This window comes from Bemisia tabaci, chromosome 2 (genome assembly GCF_918797505.1).
Source record: "Bemisia tabaci chromosome 2, PGI_BMITA_v3".
NCBI lineage: Eukaryota > Metazoa > Arthropoda > Insecta > Hemiptera > Aleyrodidae > Bemisia > Bemisia tabaci.
The window spans coordinates 35,892,323-35,912,660 of record NC_092794.1 but is presented as its reverse complement, the minus strand read 5'-3'; the positions used below and the strand labels follow the sequence as shown (position 1 = coordinate 35,912,660).

Here is a 20,338-nt window from a genome sequence, read left to right as displayed (position 1 = left end):
GAAAGATTTATTCCTGGAAGTTTCTGTTTTTTTTTCTTCAAAAGCATCCTACCTGTAATTTAATTATTGAAACCAGCTAGGTGGCATTGGATTTTTCAAATAATATTACAAATGTCTCCATCGTTTCTCCCTGAATGTTGTCTTTAAACGCGGCCAAAATATTTTAAAAGTGTTACCTGTGGTTTTATTTCCAAAATATTTTGGTAATTTTATAAATAGAGGATTATTTTCAAAATACAAGGGTAATTTGAAAAGTAAGGTTCCCTACACTGCACACAAGTCAAAACAGTAAAACTGCACACATTGAAGATACTCAAAGCTTTAAAAAGCTCGCAAGTTTGGAATTCAGTTCAGGGGTTTGCGAAAAAACTCAATTTGATTGACAAAGATAACCTCTTGTCACCGCGTACCCACCTCCGGGGCTCCGGATGCGCAGAGAGACAATTCTTTCAAACTCGGGTTATCGCTCTAAAGTATCACATCAATAAGAAATTCCGGCTTTTAATTGATAAGATTCTACCTCACTTTTCGACCATCCATTCGATCCATCTCCGTCTTGACATATCTGGTTATCGATGTGGGAGCTTCTTAATAACTTTCGCGTAGAAGCTTTCACCTTGGCAACGAAACCAGTTATTAAGAACGCACGGCATTTTTTAGTCAGTAGCAAACCGCTTTGCATGGAGAATTTTCCCCATTCTTTGTACTCTCCCTATTTAGCTCCAAATGACTTTCTTGTGTTTCTTGAGCTGAAAACCTTCCTCGGTAAAAGGCAGTTTGCAACTGATTCGGAAGTGCAGTGCGATGTCAATGACTAGTTTCAATGCCGAAACAAAAGTTACTACGTGGAAGATATCAAGAAGCTGCTACATCGATACCAAAGATGTCAAGAATACGCGTCAAAAAGTGAGGTAAGGCGGCGATAACCCGAGTTTGAGGGAATCGATTTCCCGCGCAGTTCCGCGAGTTGGGCACACAATAACAGGAGGTTGTCTCAGTTAGACAGTGAGTAAGGGATATAGCAGCCAACATGCGTTCCGGGATTCGGGTTGAACCCGAACGCGTCTGCAGTTGCCTTCCTGGTCGTCAATGGTGCTGCACCTAAAGCAGGGTTGGGGGGATTTCCCATAAGGATGATGTGGGGTGCACTGAAAAGCTGCAACTAAACAGAGGATAAATTAAAAAAACTCGGAACGTTTAAAAATGAATTAAAGTTTCACTATCAACCGGAAAAATAAATAAATTAAAAGTTCGTTTCGTAGAATTGTCGAAGGATCAATAAAAATTTCGACTTAAGCGGACTTTCGTCTTAAGCGTCGTTCGACAGAGCGAACTTTTAAGGAAAAAATGAGGTGTCAATGTGGTGTTATTGGTAGACCGAGACTGTATTTTTCCTTTATTTAATGTATTGGAGGCGCGCTGATTTTAATTTTTTAATTTAAAAACTTTTTTAACCCCTGCATCTCATGCGTGTCGCTTTCCTCGTATTAAACAACGCATTTGTTCATCCCATTCCATGGGTCCAATGGGCTCGAGTAAAAACCACTTCTACAAAAAAAATTGGCCTCCGGCCAATTTATGTACGGCGCAAGCGCCGCGTACCGGCGCTTCGCGCTGGCATGTGGGAGGGCTTCGCCCCCCCATCATGGTGCGAGGATCGCACAACACTTACTCGCTTTTGCCGGCGCTCCGCGCCGGCATGGGCACTTTTACTGGAATATTAAGAATAATACTGCCCATTTCACAAAATCATAAAGTTTGATTCGAATTTTGATCGCAGGATAATAGTTAAGAAATTTTTATTCAAACCACTGAACTTCATTGTGAATGTCTTCGTGATATGTAATGAATTCATATATTCGGACTCGACTTGTCGATATCATGAGGCATCTTCGATTAAATATGTAATTGATTAATGATGCCTCCTATTAAAGACGGCGATCCGTAAAAATCTTAGCTTTTCTACGATTCATTAGGTTCCATTAGATTCATTGACATCATACTTCAGATACGATTATAAATTATAATCTTTCCTTAAGCACGGTCAAGAGCCATCAAAAATCTACTTTAATGGGTAGAATGACTATTTTAATGGCTATTTAAATAGTCGTAAAACTAAACGGTTTTCGCTTAGCATCGCCCAAATTTTAAATTTGTCGGTCAAAATCTCTCCGCTGATAGTTCACCACCCGCCCGCCGAGAGCGCCACCTCCTTAGCTCGTGTCCACTCCCCGTATCTCGAAGTCGAAACACCAACAACACAAACAGTCCGTGATAAACCTCAGTGCAATGATATGTAAACAAATTCGCATTATGTAATCATTAATCATTAAATCAATCATGTTTGTGCAGTATTATTATGTTATATTTGTGTTCAGTACCTCGTAAAAAGGAACCGCGAAAGATAGAATCTGCCGGGATTCTAAATTCATTAACAACAAACATATTAGTTTCTAATAAAGATCTTAGTGTCAGTTCTTGCGTTAGCTTCGATGATTCATAGTATGTAATGTAAGTACCTAATTAGTTGTCTAATTTTGCTTGGTGTATACCTACGGAGTAATTTTGGAGATAATATATGATGCATTATATACTGCATTTGAATTCCTAGGTTTCACCTGACTCAAAGCGTTTACTGCTAATATCTAGGCGCGTTCCGACTCATTTATCAGAGAATTGAGCGTTTCTTATCGGCCCCTCTACAATTATGAGAGTAGTCCAAAGATCCTTTAGGAACTTAAATTAATGACTCAGGTGGTGCTTTTGAGCCAACTTTCAAAGAATTAAAGGCATTTTTCAAAATCTACCGTCCATATATTCTGTATGATTTCGCAGTGCCCTTACTAAATGACGCGTAACCCCTCAATTTTTAGTTTAGTCCAAAGACCTAGTAGGAACTTACATTATTGAACCAGGTGGTGCTCTTATGCCAACTTTCAAATAATTAAAGGCATTTTTTTTAAAAATTTACAGTCCTTGAAAATGAGCTGTTTGTGTGATGTTGCGGAGCAAAGTGCCCTACTTTTGGGCCTCGTAATCCCTTGAATTTTGAGTTTAGTCCAAAGATCTTTAAGGAACTTAAATGAATGACCCAGGTGATGTGCTTGATGCCCATTGTTAAAGAATTAAAGGCATTTTTCAAAATTTACAGTCCTTCAAAATGAGCGTTCCCTGTGATTTTGCTAAAAATGGACAATTTAGCGTAGCCCCCCCCAAATTTTACAGTACTCCAAAATCGTTTGACGTGCATAAGGAGACCATAGAAATGGTGTTCTGTGCCAATTTTGAATGAAATCGAACAGATAGATTCTGAGATATCGCTGTAGACAGATTTGGGGGACGTCGGAGGGACGGAAACACATTTTTTCAAGTGTGGTTATTTTGACTCCTGGGACCTTAAGACGTCTAGAAATGATGAAATTTCAACTTTTTTCTTTTTCTAGGGGGAAGACAATACTTCCTCTCTACCCTAGGGGAGCGAGAAAGTAAAAATTACTAAAATGTCTCCCGGACGAGATGAGATGAACCATCAATAGTTTGTGGCGCTGATTCCGGATGTGACCTCCGTTTTTATCCATTATCCTCCAATTTTCCGGAATAGCCGATTCTACTAGGGAAAATGGTCATGTTGGGGCTATTTTGGTGTTTTTGCAACTTTTATCCCCTGGAAAATGTAGATAAAATTTATCTCAGAAACAAGATAGGGCTTTTTGGATGTATTTTGAGCCGCCAAGTCAAAAAATGACCTTCATTTTACCCTATCACCTCTCAGTTTTCTAGAAAAGCCACTTTTCCCCGAGAAAATGAGCAAATTTGACGTATATTTAACAAGCATGCAATTTTTTTGTACATATATTCTGGACCCGTGGTACAGTGATTCCTATGTATTTAAGGCAGCTGCATCCGTATATGACCTCGGTTTTTTTCCATCACCCCCCCCCCCCCCTGTTTTCCGGTAGAGTCGATTTTTCCGAGCCTTTTGTGTAAAAGCTTTACCAGACTCAAACTTTATCTTTACTGAGTTAACCTTGATGAACCTCTAAGATGAATCGGTGAGATGGGAATACAGAATTGACCGTTAGTGGATAAATATTCTTCGAGCGAGCGTCGATGCAATACGGCCGCGCGGCCACTCCAGTCGGTATCCATGGTGACTTTGGGCGGAGCTTACTTCGCAGAGGCACAGTCCACAGAGGAGGAAAATATTTATTTGTTTTGATGATCGAGAGCAGTCCGAGTCACCTCGCTTATTAGTCATCCGTAGCCTGTCCTGTCAGACGCTTCGCTCACTCGCTTGAATAGCGTTCTCGATTTCTTAGGCACTTGCTGAGAAAATATTTGTTTGCCCACTAAAATGGAACGACTGTTGGCGCAGATGTAACAACAAAAAATATTCTTTATGACAAGCTGCTATTGTAGGAGCCTACATATTTAGGACGCTTACTCCTCATCAAGGCATATTTTTTCTTCTTTAATCAACAAACAAATGTTTTTCATTCATCAAAGGCAGATGAAAATAACACCAAAAAAATCAATCAATTGAAAAAACTTAAGTAAATCATTTATGAAAAACTAATGAAGTGACTAATCGATGTGATGACATCACTTCATGGAGGCTGGCTGCGAGTTTCAAATTCACCCGTGAAGCGGGTGACCGTCGGTGCAGGTGGGAACCCCCGCCTACCCGTGAGGGTGTGCTAAGCGCACCCTGGACATCTACTATTAAAAATACATTTTAAAAATGTTCGCGACGTGCTATACATCGATTTTAATTATTTTGACTCGCTAAATCCGAAGATGACCTTGGATTTTTCCTATCACCCACGATTTTCCCGAAAAATATATTTTCCTCAAAAAATTACCTTTAATGGTGTTTTCGGACGATTTTCCTGTTGCGAGGAGTTTCAGAAATGTTACGAGATTCTCTGTAAATCGCTTTTGCTTTATTTAAAATAGCTTAACCCGAATTGGACCTCCATTTGTCGCCGGTAACTCCCCGTTTTGTAGAAGGTCCGATTTTGCCGGGAAAAGAGCATTTCCGAACTGTCCCGATCTCCAGGGAAATTAATACAATAACACCGCAAATGGTCAAAAATACTCATTTTTCCACGAAATTAGGATTTCTATCAAAATAGTGCGTGAAATCGAATTTCTGAGGTTATATCCGAGGTTTTCAGCTCAAATTACATGAGAATCAATGTACGAGGGTAATCCCAAAAGTCTTGCGCATTTAGCTCTCATTTCAAAAATATTGAAGCTAGAGAAAATCCGGTTAGATGTGCACATGAGGCATACTTTCAGCTTTAATTTAAGTCCAAGTTCTTAGAAATCGGATGAACAGGAAGTATGGTAACCGTATGGGGGACAGATGTCACAGGTTTAGCGATCCTGCGGACCCCAGCTGGTAACCCCTGCCTTATGGGGTAGTGGAGATGGTCACCGGCTTCAAGGCATATGAACCACCCATTGGGAGGGCAGACAGGGCTCTCAGCTGTACTGGAAGCAACCTGTCTAGAAGAGGAAATTCCGAAAACAAACCCTGATCCTCCAGGTTGGGGGTTGAGTCATTGGGCTAACTCCCCGATACTCGGAAAAAGAAAAACTGTTTAAAGACCCAACAATTGCTTCGGTACAAACGGAAATAAACGAATTTATCGGAAAAAATTACGAAAAAGGATGATGGTTTTTGGAACTTGGAATATACAAGGAATTTCTACAAAAATGACAGAAGTGGTATCAGAGATAGGGAGTCACGGATTTGTTGTCGCAGTATTAACGGAAACCAAGAAAAAAGGACAAGGCTCTGTAAGTGTGCATGACTACGATTTGTTTTATAGTGGCGTAGGGGAAGATCAGCGAGCGCAGCAGGGTGTTGCAGTTGGCCATAAAATCACCATTTTGGGAGTTTATGGCGTCAACGATGATTCTACTGTCGCAGTGAAGGACTAATTCTTCGAAGAATTGAACGAGGAGATTGGCATGATTGGATCCAGGAGGGAAATCATTGGGAGATCTGAATGGTAGAATAGGACGACAAGTTAAAAGTAAGATCGTCGGCCCTTTCGAAGAGGCGACAATAAATGATAACGGAGCTCGTATCATTGACGTATGTGAGCAAAGGGAGATTAAAGTGCTCAATGGGTTCTACCAACACAAAGATATCCATAAATATACTTAGGTCCAGTCCACTCGCGGGTTAAAGTCAATCATTGATTATGTGGTGGTCAGGCAAGACACAAAGATGAATATTCAGCAAGACAGAGTGTGGAGAGGTCTTTCCTGCGGCATGGATCATTACTTCCTCGGGGCAAAAATAGCTTTCCCAGTGAAAGGGAGCCAGGAGAGCAGGCAAGCACAAAAGCAGGTTCACTAACAAAAAAATCGTGTCAAGCTTGTAAGTTATAATATTGACAGCTTGCAGCATCCAAGTGTAAGGGCACTGTATGGAAAGCGCTTGGATGAGAAGTTGGGCGAATCAAGGCTCGGTGATACCGAACAACAGTATCAGTTCCTTAAGAATTGCATTCATTCGGCAGCAATGTAGGCTCTTGGTATTGCTGATGATAGAAAAGTTAGTGAAAAACCTTACTGGTGGGATTGAGAAATTGAGAAGGAGATTCAAGAGAAACGGAAAAAATACCATCAGTTCCTTTCTTCTAAAAAAGCAGAAGACAAACAGGCGTACAGAAAAGCTCCGACGCAGGTGCGAAGGCTCATCACCAAGAAAAAAACGAATCTTGGGAGAGGAGCTGTAATCGAATAGACTCGTACATAGGAGGAAGGAAAAGTACTGAGAGCTGGAAGTTGCTGAAAGGACTGCGAAGGGACATGAAACGGGACTTAATATCTCCGATATCCATTGATAAACTGGAGGGTTATTTTAAAAAATTACTGACAGAAAGGCGACCTGAATTTCAAGATGGAGGTGTAAGCTCTGAATATACTAATGAAAATAACTTGGAGATTCACATGAAGGTTGTGGTAAAGGCCGTACGTGAGCTGACGAACGATATAGCTCCGGGTCCGGGAAACGTTCCTGCAGAGTTGATCAAGTGTGGAACCTGCGAGCTGTTCCAGTGTTTGAGAAAGCTGATGCAAGATTGCTTGGCAGGTGGCAAGGTACCGATCGAATGGAAAAAGTCTTGGGTGTCACCTACATACAAGAAGAAGGGTAGAAAGGATGAGGACGATAATTATAGAGGACTGTCAGTCGCATGTACCCTTAGCAAGGTATACGGAAAAATTCTGAAAGCTAAAATCGAGGATGAGTGGCAAGAACACGAAGCGGAAGAGCAAGCAGGTTTCAGAGCCGGTCGGTCAACAATTGCTCACTTATTTACCATCATCCACGTGATCGAGAAAAGAAAGGATTAGGCCAAGAATTATATCTAGTGTTTGTGGGTCTCCAGAAAGCTTACGATATTGTGCCATTGGTGAAACTTAGGGAAGCCTTGAACAAAAGGCGTTTCAGTGGGGGACTAATTAGGGCGATTAAAGAATTTTATGATGGGGCTTTTTCTAGGGTTAAATCACATTGGGAATTATCAATGGAGTTTTCAATAACTAAGGAGCTGAAACAAGGGTGTTGTTTGTCGCCAACCTTCTATAAAGTGAACCTTGAAGAGGTTTTAAAGGAATGGAAGAGATGCTGTTCAGGAATGGGCGTCCCATTACGAAAAGATGGCACCCTTTATACTCTGTGCTTTGCTGATGATCAGGTGGTGATAGTTCAGGACGTAGAAGATGCGAATTACATGACGCGCAAGTTAGTGGAAGTATACCGTAAGTGGGGGATGGAAGTTAATGTGGTAAAGGCGGAGAAGTTGGTTATCGGTGGTGATCAGCAAAGCATTGAACTGGAGGATGGTCGGAAAATTCAGGACTGTGAAAAGTATAAATACGTGGTCTGTCCAGAAAGTATCAGGACTTTTTGATTATCTCGGAATGTAATGCAGATAATGAGCTGAAACGTGAGTTGGACTTTGCCCTTGTCCTCTTCAATGCAGCCACACAATCGGGCTTTCACACCTTTGATCAGTCGATTGCAATCAACTGATTCAAGTGTGTGTGTCAAGTGCTATCGTCGCGTTTTTTTTTCGTGAAATGATCGAGCGTGAAGATCAGAGAATCTGTATTAAATTTTGCTTAAATCTAAAAAAAACTGCCAAGGAGATCATGGAAATGATTCGGAAAGCTTTCGGCACTGATACTATGAGCAAGAGCAAAATTTTGAGTGATTTAATCGCTGTAAATCGGGTCGTGAAACAGTTGCTAGTGATCCGCGGTCCGGGAGACCTTCGTCGACGAATTCACCCGATAACGTGGAAAAAGTTCGGGAAGCTATTGCCCAAGACAGTCGGTTAACCGTGCGGGAACTGGAAGAGCAGCTAAATATCCCGAAGACCATCGTTACAGAAAGGACCCTACAACAAAACGGCCAAATCGGCCTAAACACGGAATCGTACGATTTTCTCAGGGATGATAGAGGGTCTTCCCAGACACTCAAAACTGGTCATATTTTTTGCCTAACCCCTAGGGAAAAGGGAGGAGAGGGGGTCAAAGTCAAAACCTTTAAATTAGCATAACTTCTCAACGGTTTGTCGTAGAAAGATGATCTTGGTGTCAAAATTTCCAAAAAAATGAGAGCTTTCAGAATACATGTATGAAATTAATAAACTTATAAAATTTGACCCACTTTTGGGGCATTTTACAAGGTCCCCCTTTCGTAAATTTTCGTCTTTTGAGATTTTCGGTTGTTCGGTTCGCACGGATTAAGACAAAAACAATTTCAAATGAAAGTAGAGCGTTTAAGCTTTAAAACAAGACCAAGATGATCTTGGGGAAACGATTAGAAGCGGAGTTATGAGTCTTCAAAGATGACGCGGCGCGCGGGAACCTTGTATGTTCCGAGTCTCAAGGTCACCTGCGCGCCCCGGATTGCCTGCAGGTTGCAAGTTTTTGTGTTTTTATGCTTCTGTAGGTCATTTTTAATGTAAATCATTCAATGAAGATAGAATAATCGAAATTTTTTAATTTTACGGGAGGAGCGAGAGGGGGCTTAGAGTATCAACCATTATGTCCATCATACCTCATTAAACATTTGCTGACGATGACGATTCTGCTCTTATAATTTAGAAGGAACCATGGACCCTCAGTTCAAATATACATATGCTCCATACAGAACTGAACCATTTAGAAATTATAACCCATTGATGCCAAATTTTGGGGTACCCCTAATTTTAAATTTTTTTAATTGAGCTATAAGCTACAGCGCTTGACGGATCTCACATGGTAAAGCCAAATAGTTTGTCGTAGAAGCAGACGAGCTTTGAGCTTCAAAGCAAGTCTTAGTTATTCTTGAGGGGGCTACTTGAAACGCAGTCAAACTTTTTTGACGTTAAAGAGGTGTACCTCGCCCAAGGCCCATTGCGTAAAATTAAAAAAATTCTGATTAAACTATCTTCATTGAATGATTTACATTAAAAATGACCTACTTACAGAAGCATAAAAACACAAAAACTTGCAACCTGCAGGCAATCCGGGGCGCGCAGGTGACCTTGAGACTCGGAACATACAAGGTTCCCGCGCGCCGCGTCAACTTTGAAGACTCATAACTCCGCTTCTAATCGTTTTCTAAGGATCATCTTGGTCTTGTTTTAAAGCTTAAACGCTCTCCTTTCATTTGAAATTGTTTTTGTCTTAATCCGTACGAACCGAACAACCGAAAATCTCAAAAAACGAAAATTTACGAAAGGGGGACCTTGTAAAATGCCCCAAAAGTGGGTCAAATTTCATAATTTTAGTAATTTCATACATATATTCTGAAAGCTCTCATTTTTCTGGAAATTTTGACACCAAGATCATCTTTCTACGACAAACCGTTGAGAAGTTATGCTAATTTAAAGGTTTTGACTTTGACCCCCTCTCCTCCCTTTTCCCTGGGGGTTAGGCAAAAAATATGACCAGTTTTGAGTGTCTGGGAAGACCCTCTATCATTCCTGAGAAAATCGTACGATTCCGTGTTTAGGCCGATTTGGCCGTTTTGTTGTAGGGTCCTTTTAACTGAAAAACTCGGGCTCCGTAGAGTGGCAGCGAAATTTGTGCCAAAGATTTTGACAGCAGAGCAAAAGGAGTGGCGACTTTTCATTTCCGACGAGTTACAGGCAACCACTGAGAATGACCCTGAGTTTTTGAAGAAAATCATAACCGGGGATGAGTCTTGGGTCTACGGCTATGACTCTGAGACAAAAGCACAGTCCTCAGAATGGATCGCACCCGGGACGCCGCGCCCCAAAGAAGCACGGCGAAGTCACAGCAACATCAAGGTCATGCTCACTGTTTTTTTCGACTACCAAGGTATTAAGAATCACGAATATGCTCCCCAGGGTACAACCATCACTAAAGAAGCATATCAGGAAACTTTACGGCGTTTGCGGGATGCTATCAGACGCAAGCGCCCTGCATTATGGGCAAGCGGTGACTGGATGCTCCAACATGACAACGCTCCGGCTCGTTCCTTCTGTCTTGTGCAACAGTTTTTGGTAAAGCACGGTATTCCTCTGGTTCCACATCCTCCATGCAGTCCAGACTTAGCTCCTTGCGACTTCTGGCTGTTCCCATAGCTGAAATCTCTTATGAAAGGGACTCGATTTGACTCCATCAATGACATTAAAGAGAATACGACGAGAGCGCTGAGGGACATCGCAAAGGAGTGCTTTTTGGACTGTTTTGAAAAGCTCCAAAATCGCTAGAACAAGTGCATTGTGTCTTACGGAGAGTACTTACGCTCGCTTTCTCAAAATCTAAAAAGTTCTGATACTTTCCGGACAGACCACGTATCTAGGAGTTTGGTTAACTGAGGACGGAAATTTGGATCGAGCTATTAAAGATCGGAATATGCAAGGCATGAAAGCTATCGCGATGCTAAATGGGGTTCTCTGTGACAAGAGTATCTCCAAGGAGACCAAAAGAAAAATTTACAACGTCATCGTGAAGAGTATCGTAACTTACGGGAGTGAGGTCTGGCAACTAAAGAAAAGAACTGAAGACATGCTAAGGGCAAGGGCAACTGAGATGGACCTTTGGCGAAGGTCTGCTGGAATATCGAGAAGAGAGCGTATCCGCAATGAAAAGGTACGTGAGATAATGGGTGTGGCGAAGGACATAGTGCACGATATCAGGTCCAAGCAGTTGGTCTGGTATGGACATGTGCAAAGGATAACAGACGATCGGTTACCCAAGCAGGTTTTCGATTAGGTTCCTCCCGGAAGGCGATGGCGTGGACGTTCTGTGAAAGGTTGGCGACAAGGGGTGGAGGAGGAGATCAGAAGGTGCCAATTGCCTGATGATCTCTGGGAAGATAGGGGGCAATGGCGATTGGGCGTCGCAGAGCGCGAGGCGGCGCTATAAAAGCGGCTTTATGTATGTATGTATAAACAGGAAACTCAGAAAGTTATTTCTCCCGCACCGCCTTCGATGCGTTTCTCACCACCTCGAGACGCGCGGTAAGCTAGCATTTTCGGAACCCGCCTGGCTCAAATTTGTTTAATTGAACCCTTTATGAACAATTCGATGTAAGACAGATCGAGAAATTACAATAAAATACTCGAGCATTTCGTTAAGTGTCATTCAGCGATCTTCACGGATAAAAGCGTCGACTTATTGCACTAAATCACTATCGATCACACTTTGCCTGCCATCTCGTGATTCATTGTGCCCATCTGTTCTTCCATCTCGAAATGATTGGATCAACCTACGGAAATTTCCATCCTTCATCGCATTTTCCCCGTAAACTTCTTGAAGTCTGTGAATAATGTCACATGGCCTAACACCTTCCAAAGTCAAAAATCGAATTACTGATTGAACGTCACCGTTCTCTGTCTTTGAAAGTGCCGTAACTTTACAACACACTTTACACAATAAGCTTACACAAATGTCGCAGAACACTAATTGCACTCGTTATAAAAGGCCTAAAAAACAGCATACTGAACAGGTTGACAACCTGGTAAAAAGTATTGATAAAGGTTTCAATGCGATTGGATCAAATCGTCCGCACATCATACTCATCACGGTAACCGTGCGCCTGGAGGTGGCGAGAAACGTATCGAAGGCGCGCGACAGAAATGACCTTTTGAGCGTCCCGTTCATCCGATGTTTAAAAAACTGGGGATTAAATTAAAGCTGAAAGTATGCCTCATATGCACCGTTGATGGGATTTTCCCTATCTTCAATACTTTTGAAATGAGAGCAAAACGCGCAAGACTTTTGGGATGACCCTACTATCACACATGCGGAAAAATTTTCAAAACTCCCTGCAGGTGGGAACAGTTCGGAAAAGCTTTTTTCCCGGAAAATTCGGACCTTCCAGAGAACGGGGGGTCGTCAGAGACAAATGGAGGTTAAATTCAGGTTCAGCTGCTCTTAATACAGCAAAAGTGACCTAAAGAGGATCTCAGAAAATTTCTTTAACTCCTCACAACAGGAAAATCGTCCGAAAACACCAAAAAAGGGATTTTACCGGGGAAAATGGTGGGTGATAGGAAATTTTCAAGATCAAAACTGCGTTTTGCAAGTCAAAATACTCAAGAAGCGTGGTATGGCACGTCGCGAACATTATTTAAATGCATTTCAATACACTTTGAATCTGGGAAAGCTTATACACAAAAGGCTCGGAAAAATTGACTTTACTGGAAAACAGGGGGGGGGGGGGGGTAATGGAAAAAAACCGAGGTCATATACGGATGCCACTGCCATAAATACATAAGAATCACTGTACCATGGGTCCAGAAAATATATACAAGTAAATTTCATGCTTGACAAATAAACGTCAAAGGAGGGGTATCGATAAGGGCCTTTATTGGCCCCCTCCTAGAATCTGGTTTATGCGGGTTTTCCCAGTTGACTCGATGTAGTTTACGGAAATAATCATGATTTCATTCAAAGGACACTGGATACGTGTTTAACGGTTGCCCAAACATAGGTCTGCAGGCGTATTTTGGCGAAAATTCGTGTTTTTCCATCACTCCGAGGCTTTTTTGACACCGAGCGCATCGTTTAACTAAAACGAGCTTTTGGTACGTTATCAAGGAGGCTTTAAGACACATTTTAACCATGGTTTGGTTTTAGTTGGATGCTGCCTTCATAGTTAAAAAAAAACTTTTTACAAAAATCGACGTTTGAGGGACATCCGCAAAAATCTTAGGGAAACACGTCATTCGAACTGTATGAACGCTAAATATATTATCGAGGGCAGTTATCAAGCCTTTTCAGACTCTTGCAAGGAGATTTTCTTCAATTGTGTCCAAAAAAAATTGAATTTTCCATACAAACAACAGGATTTTGGTTGGTGTCCCGTAAACGTCGACTTTTGAAAAAGTTTTTTTTTTACTATGAGCGCAGCTTCTAACTAAAACCAAACCAGAGTTAAGATGTGTCCTAAAGCCTCCTTGATAACATATCAAAAGCTCGTTTTAGTTTTCATACAGTTCGAAAGACGTGTTTCCCTAAGATTTTTGCGGATGTCCCTCAAACGTCGATTTTTGTAAATAGTTTTTTTTAACTATGAGGGCAGCATCCAACTAAAACCAAACCATGGTTAAAATGTGTCCTAAAGCCTCCTTGATAACGTACCAAAAGCTCGTTTTAGTTAGACGATGCGCTCGGTGTCAAAAAAGCCTCGGAGTGATGGAAAAACACGAATTTTCGCCAAAATACGCCTGCAGACCTATGTTTAGGCAACCGTTAAACACGTATCCAGTAGACTTTGGGCTAAATCATGATTATTTCCGTAAACTACATTGAGTCAACTCGGAAAACCCGCAAAAATTTTCAGATTTAAGTTGATGTTATGCTAATAGGGAAAATATGCCTCCACTACTCCAAAATCCGTTATCTGCACAGCTGTTTGTATGGAAATTTCAATTTTTTTTGGACACAATTGAAGAAAATCTCCTTGCAAGAGTCTGAAAAGGCTTGATAACTGCCCTCGATAATATATTTAGCGTTCATACAGTTCGAATGACGTGTTTCCCTAAGATTTTTGCGGATGTCCCTCAAACGTCGATTTTTGTAAAAAGTTTTTTTTAACTATGAAGGCAGCATCCAACTAAAACCAAACCATGGTTAAAATGTGTCTTAAAGCCTCCTTGATAACGTACCAAAAGCTCGTTTTAGTTAAACGATGCGCTCGGTGTCAAAAAAGCCTCGGAGTGATGGAAAAACACGAATTTTCGCCAAAATACGCCTGCAGACCTATGTTTGGGCAACCTTTAAACACGTATCCAGTGTCCTTTGAATGAAATCATGATTATTTCCGTAAACTACATCGAGTCAACTGGGAAAACCCGCATAAACCAGATTCTAGGAGGGGGCCAAAAAAGGCCCTTATCGATACCCCTCCTTTGCTCATTTTCCCGGGTAAAGTCGCTTTTCCGGAAGTCCTGAGAGGTGAAAGGGTAAAATGAAGGTCATTTTCGAACTCAGCGGCTCAAATACATCAGATTAGCCCTATCTTGTTTCTGAGAAAAATTGTATCTACATTCTGCAGGGGGTAACAGTTGCAAAAACACCAAACTTGGCCATTTTCTCGAGTAGAATAAGCTTTTCCGGAAAATTGGATGATGATGGATAAAAACGGAGGTCACATCCGGAATCAGCGCCTCAATCTACTGAAGGTTTACCCAATACCACCTAGACTGACCATACCTAAACATTGGGAACTCATCTGTGAGTGTGTGAGTGCATCAGGTTGTGAGTTTTTACACAGGACCTTATGGGACGAGGTGAATAAGTGAAATTAAGAGTAACATGAGATGACTGGTGACCTTAAGTGATCTTTTCTTGGAAGTATAACATTCGTGGAACATAAATACCAAAAATTTGCCACTGAATCACTTTCCTGGCAGAGAATTTAAAACATTCAAGTGGATAACCACATCCCCCTCCCCTCCTCTCCATTCCGTTGACGGATGCAGTCCCTATGTAGTATGTACTACCACTATTAAATTTTTTTTTTCCCACCCAGAAACAGATTCAGCCGCCGAAGTTAAATGCATTCAAGGCCTTCATACTTGAAGTTTAAGGGAAAAAATTCTTCCCCCATCAAATTTTACTTAAAGGAGTGAAAAATAGCTTTTTTCAGGTTTTCCCCATAAGAGCCGTGTAAAACGTTACAACCAGATGTATTTTAACCTCAAAACAAATGTGTAGGGATGGTCAGTCTAGGGGGTATTGGTTTACCTCATGTTTACCTCATCTCGTCCGGGAGTCATTTTAGTCATTTTTCTTTGTTGAAAAGTTATTTACACAAGCTCATTGGATCCAAGGAATGGGGTGAACATTAGCGTCGTTTAATACAAGGAAGGCAACACGAGCTTGGGATGCAGGGGTTTAAATAGTTTTTAAAATAAAAGTTAAAATCAGCACGTCTTCAATACAAGAAAAAAAAGTCTCGGTCCAGCAATACCAAAAGCTCAAGCCCTTCCAAAATGGAGTGAATGTCTGCGACGATTAATACTAAGAAAGCACCACGGGCTAGGGATCCAGGAGTTTAAAAAGTTAAAGTCAATGCGTCTCCAAGTGCCCATTTTTGGACACAGTGGAGAGGACTCTGGTCCTTTTTAACTGTCCCCTCAATTGGAAGCAAAGCAAAAATATATATTTTTTTCGAAGTAACTATGTCGTAATCACCGCCAGCTTTATTGGCATCCCCCTTTTTTGAACGACGCTTAAGACGAAAATCCGCTTAAGTCGAAATTTTCATTGGTCCTTCGACAATTCTACGAAACAAACTTTTATAATTTATTTATTTTTTTCCAGTTGATAATGAAACTTTAATCCATTTTTAAACGTTTCGAGTTTTTTAATTTATCCTATGTTTTGTTTGCAGTTTTTGTGCAGCGCACCCCACATCATCCTTATGGGAAATCCCCCCAACCCCCGTCCCTCCCCCTGTAGCACGTTGGCTTAGTGCCAAAAAAAGGGCAAAATGCTGCGAATCGTGATTCAGTTCTGAAACAGATGATATTTTAAGAGTTTTGATCGTACAGGCATTTTCAAAATGGTGGCAGGTCCAAGATGGCGGCCATTCAAAATGGCGTCCGGGTGCCTACTTTGAGCCGCTATGGATCGATATCGACTGGACCGATTTAATTATTCTTTATTTATTTAAAAGATGATTTAAAGGTAAATATAAAAAAAATTACAAAATTGTTGATTTTGACAATATGCAGGGTGTTTTTTCCACAAAAACCGGTTTCTGTGTATTGAAAAAAAAACTTTTAACCCATATAACTTTTAAAATCTTTTGATTTATGCCACTTTAAAGATGTATTATTACATTTTTACAAGTTATCTGGTATTACTAGGCACACAGGCTCGAAAAAGATCAAACTTGGTTCAATAATGGTTGAACTGATGTTTTTGGACTTTTAAGAGAAGGTACCTGAAGAACAACTTCATCAGCCACAGCATATATTAAAACAACAACTTAAGACCCCTGCACCATCCTTATGGGACCCCCCCCCCCCCTGTCAAATCTGATGTAACATTGATCTGGGATACGATAAGACCAATATCACGGCGAATATCTCGAAAACTGCACTCGGTATCTCTTTCGACCCGTGACAGCTTTTGATCAGAATGACTAGCTGAGTAATTTATCAAAGTTTCATCAGATTTGACCAGTAGTACGGTGCCTTAGTGCGAACACGCTGCAAATCGTGATTCAGTTTTGCCACTTTTAGAGGTCAAACCAGATGATATTTTAAGAGTTTTGAGTCGAAGAGGCATTTTCAAAATGGTGGCAGGTCCAAGATGGCGGCAATTCTAAATGGCGTCCGGGCGCCTACTTTGAGCCGCTATGGATCGATATCGACTGGACCGATTTAATTATTCTTTATTTATTTAAAAGATAATTTAAAGGTAGATATAAAAAAAATTACAAAATTGTTGATTTTGACAATATGCAGGGTGTTTTTTCCACAAAAACCGGTTTCTGTGTATTGAAAAAAAAATCTTTTAACCCATATAACTTTTAAAATCGTTTAATTTATGCCACTTTAAATATGTATCACGTTGAAGAGCGTGTTTCCAGCTTTCCAACGATATATTACATGATGGGTCTATGATTTAAGGTTTCCGCGACACTACGATACGCGCGGCGGCGGCACAGCGCGAGCCTGCATAAATTAGTCCAGAGGCATATGTTGAAAAGAAGCCTCCCGTGGAATAGTAAATGGAGAAAGTGTGGAAAATGGACCAATCTCTTCTTTTCGATGTGTAGAAAAATAATTTTGATATTTTCAAGCTCAATTTTGCGTCCCACCCATCCAATTCAAGATGGCGATACGAGCCTCAACAAAATATTTTAACCCGCAACGGCGGCCATTTGGCCGCCATATTGAAATTTTTAGGCTTCAATAAACCTGTTGTGAAATTCTGACCATACCGGTGACATCTACGACCCACAAAACCCTATGAAAGATATCCTACTTGGCACTTGTATGCAACTCTCGGAGATTTGACCCCATTGTGGAAATTTTGGGAGCCATATTGAATTTTTGGCATCCCGTTGAGCCGGAGACAGTTTTGGGCCTCAAATTCGGATTCTACGACCAAAATTACTAAGTGGTAGACCCCATACACGACATCAAAAACAAACTCCAACATCTTCAACCCCCGAGCCCCCATTTTTGCCGCCATCTTGAATTGGATGGGTGGGACGCAAAATTGAGCTTGAAAATATCAAAATTATTTTTCTACACATCGAAAAGAAGAGATTGGTCCATTTTCCACGCTTACTCCATTTACTATTCCACGGGAGGCTTCTTTTCAACATATGCCTCTGGACTAATTTATGCTGGCTCGCGCTGTGCCGCCGCCGCGCGTATCGTAGTGTCGTGGAAACCTTAAATCATAGACCCATCATGTAATATATAGTTGGAAAGCTGGAAACACGCTCTTCAACGTGATACATATTTAAAGTGGCATAAATTAAACGATTTTAAAAGTTATATGGGTTAAAAGTTTTTTTTTTTCAATACACAGAAACCGGTTTTTGTGGAAAAAACACCCTGCATATTGTCAAAATCAACAATTTTGTAATTTTTTTTATATTTACCTTTAAATTATCTTTTAAATAAATAAAGAATAATTAAATCGGTCCAGTCGATATCGCTCCATAGCGGCTCAAAGTAGGCGCCCGGACGCCATTTAGAATGGCCGCCATCTTGGACCTGCCACCATTTTGAAAATGCCTCTTCGACTCAAAACTCTTAAAATATCATCTAGTTTGACCTCTAAAAGTGGCAAAACTGAATCACGATTTGCAGCGTGTTCTCACTAAGGCACCGTACTACTGGTCAAATCTGATGAAACTTTGATAAATTACTCAGCTAGTCATTCTGATCAAAAGCTGTCACGGGTCGAAAGAGATACCGAGTGCAGTTTTCGAGATATTCGCCGTTTCATATGCGCGAACGGAGGTCCCGTCGGTCGTACAATTGTGCGGCACTACTCGTACCCTTCCCTTCCGAACCATTACGGCCCCTCTCCGCTTCTCCCCCACCCATACCCGAGGCTTGAACTCCAACGCTCACGAGGCTTTGCTCATCGTTTCCGGCCGGGGTGGTCTTATCGTATCCCAGATCAATGTTTCATCAGATTTGACAGGGGGGGGGGGGGGTCCCATAAGGATGGTGCAGGGGTCTTAAGTTGTTGTTATAATATATGCTGTGGCTGATGAAGTTGTTCTTCAGGTACCTTCTCTTAAAAGTCCAAAAACATCAGTTCAACCATTATTGAACCAAGTTTGATCTTTTTCGAGCCTGTATGCCTAGTAATACCAGATAACTTATAAAAATTTAATAATCGATCTGTAAATCTTGACATGAGCCAAAATCAAGACTGAGGGGAAGCGGTGCCTATATTAAATAAAATATTACTATTATTTACAACAAAACTAATCAGGGTGTCTACCAGTAATGAAAAACCAAAATTTGGGACTTTCAGGGACTTTTAGGGGAGTTTTTTCAAGAAAATCGGGAACTTTTTCCCCCGAAATAGTAAGAGAAAGGAAGCTAGTTAGAGCGTTGAAAGGCGTATTTTATACAACTAATTTTACAGGTCCTGTTGAACCGATGAAAACATACGAAAAACCAAGCAACACTTCAGTTTTTTATATTCCTGGTGATACCTACTGCGCCGCCGCGGCAAGCGGGAAAATTTGAAAATGCAAGTGTCTAGGACAATTTTTGTCATTTATTGGGGACCTGAACAAGAAAACAGGGGACTTTCGAAAATATCGGGAACACCCTTCCAAAATCGGCGAATCTCGGGGACATTGGGGACCCGTAGACACCCTGCTAATGCAAGGATTAAGTCAAAGGTAAGATAGTCCAATTATTGGATTTATCTACTCATTCCAACATTCTTAAAAGAATTACAAACCTTGTTTATTTTGAAAACCTGGGGTTCCAAACCCAGACTGAGTCATGGACTGATTTAATCCTACTGAAAATGATCCACCACTTGAGCCACCGAAAATACCAGTGCTTGTATTGGCTCCTAAAATCACACATTTAAAAAGGATTCAATTAAATATCATCAAACTCATTCTGTCATCTTCATCGAATGGTTTGATTACTTCTCCAAAAAAAAAAAAAAAAAAAGAAAAGAAAAGAAAAGAAGAGGAAAAAAAAGGAAGCTAGAATGACACATTACTACAAACAAAACAAACATGACTAATACAGCAATACACTAAACACTTGATACACAAGCAATGCATGAAACAACCACGAACATAAAGTACACTACACACAAGTACAAAGAACACATCAGATACAATGCTCAGGTTAAACACACTAAGTTCTGCACTAATACTTAGTACATGAAATATACAGGGTGATCCAAAAGTCCCTTCCACCCCCTCTAACTTTTTATCTAATTGAGGTAAGGATTTGAAACTTGGGGGATATCCCTAGGTCAAAGGGAGCTAATTTTTGGTCCCCCTCAAATTTTCAGGGGGGCCCCCCTTGGGGGGGCAACGGCCCCCAACTTTTAATTTTCAAATGGGAAGACCCCCTTTGTGATAGCTCGTTCAAAAGAGCATGAAAAAAGAAAACTTTTCGCGCAACCCCGAAGTCAAAATCTCAAACGGTTTCAAAATGGCGGCCGGTTAAAGTTCAAAATGGCCGAAAATTCACACCGGTTATTTGTCGATGGATTTGCGCGAAAATCGGTATGAAGGGGTATTTTGACACGAGAAAAACGAATTTGACGTTAGATTTTTTAAAAAAACCGAAATTTCCAAAATGGCCGCCAGTTAAAGTTCAAAATGACC

The 20,338-nt window shown here is 40.9% G+C and overlaps 1 protein-coding gene across 4 annotated transcripts in view; it reads right to left on the bottom strand.

Annotated features, from left to right (window-relative positions):
• The window catches only part of Nup214 (nuclear pore complex protein Nup214), a 208,611-nt gene that overhangs the window by 24,680 nt on the left and 163,593 nt on the right, over positions 1–20,338 (bottom strand). For 3 of the 4 annotated variants that reach the window (XR_011899324.1, XM_072297225.1, XM_019045590.2), the window contains one exon: positions 19,447–19,563. The exons of the other annotated variant lie outside the window; for it this stretch is intronic. Coding sequence is in view for 2 of the 3 variants with exons in the window: in XM_072297225.1 (XP_072153326.1) it covers positions 19,447–19,563 (117 nt within the window). In the remaining variant the exon portion in view is untranslated. The remainder of the gene's footprint in view (positions 1–19,446; positions 19,564–20,338) is intronic. 4 annotated transcript variants of the gene reach the window in all.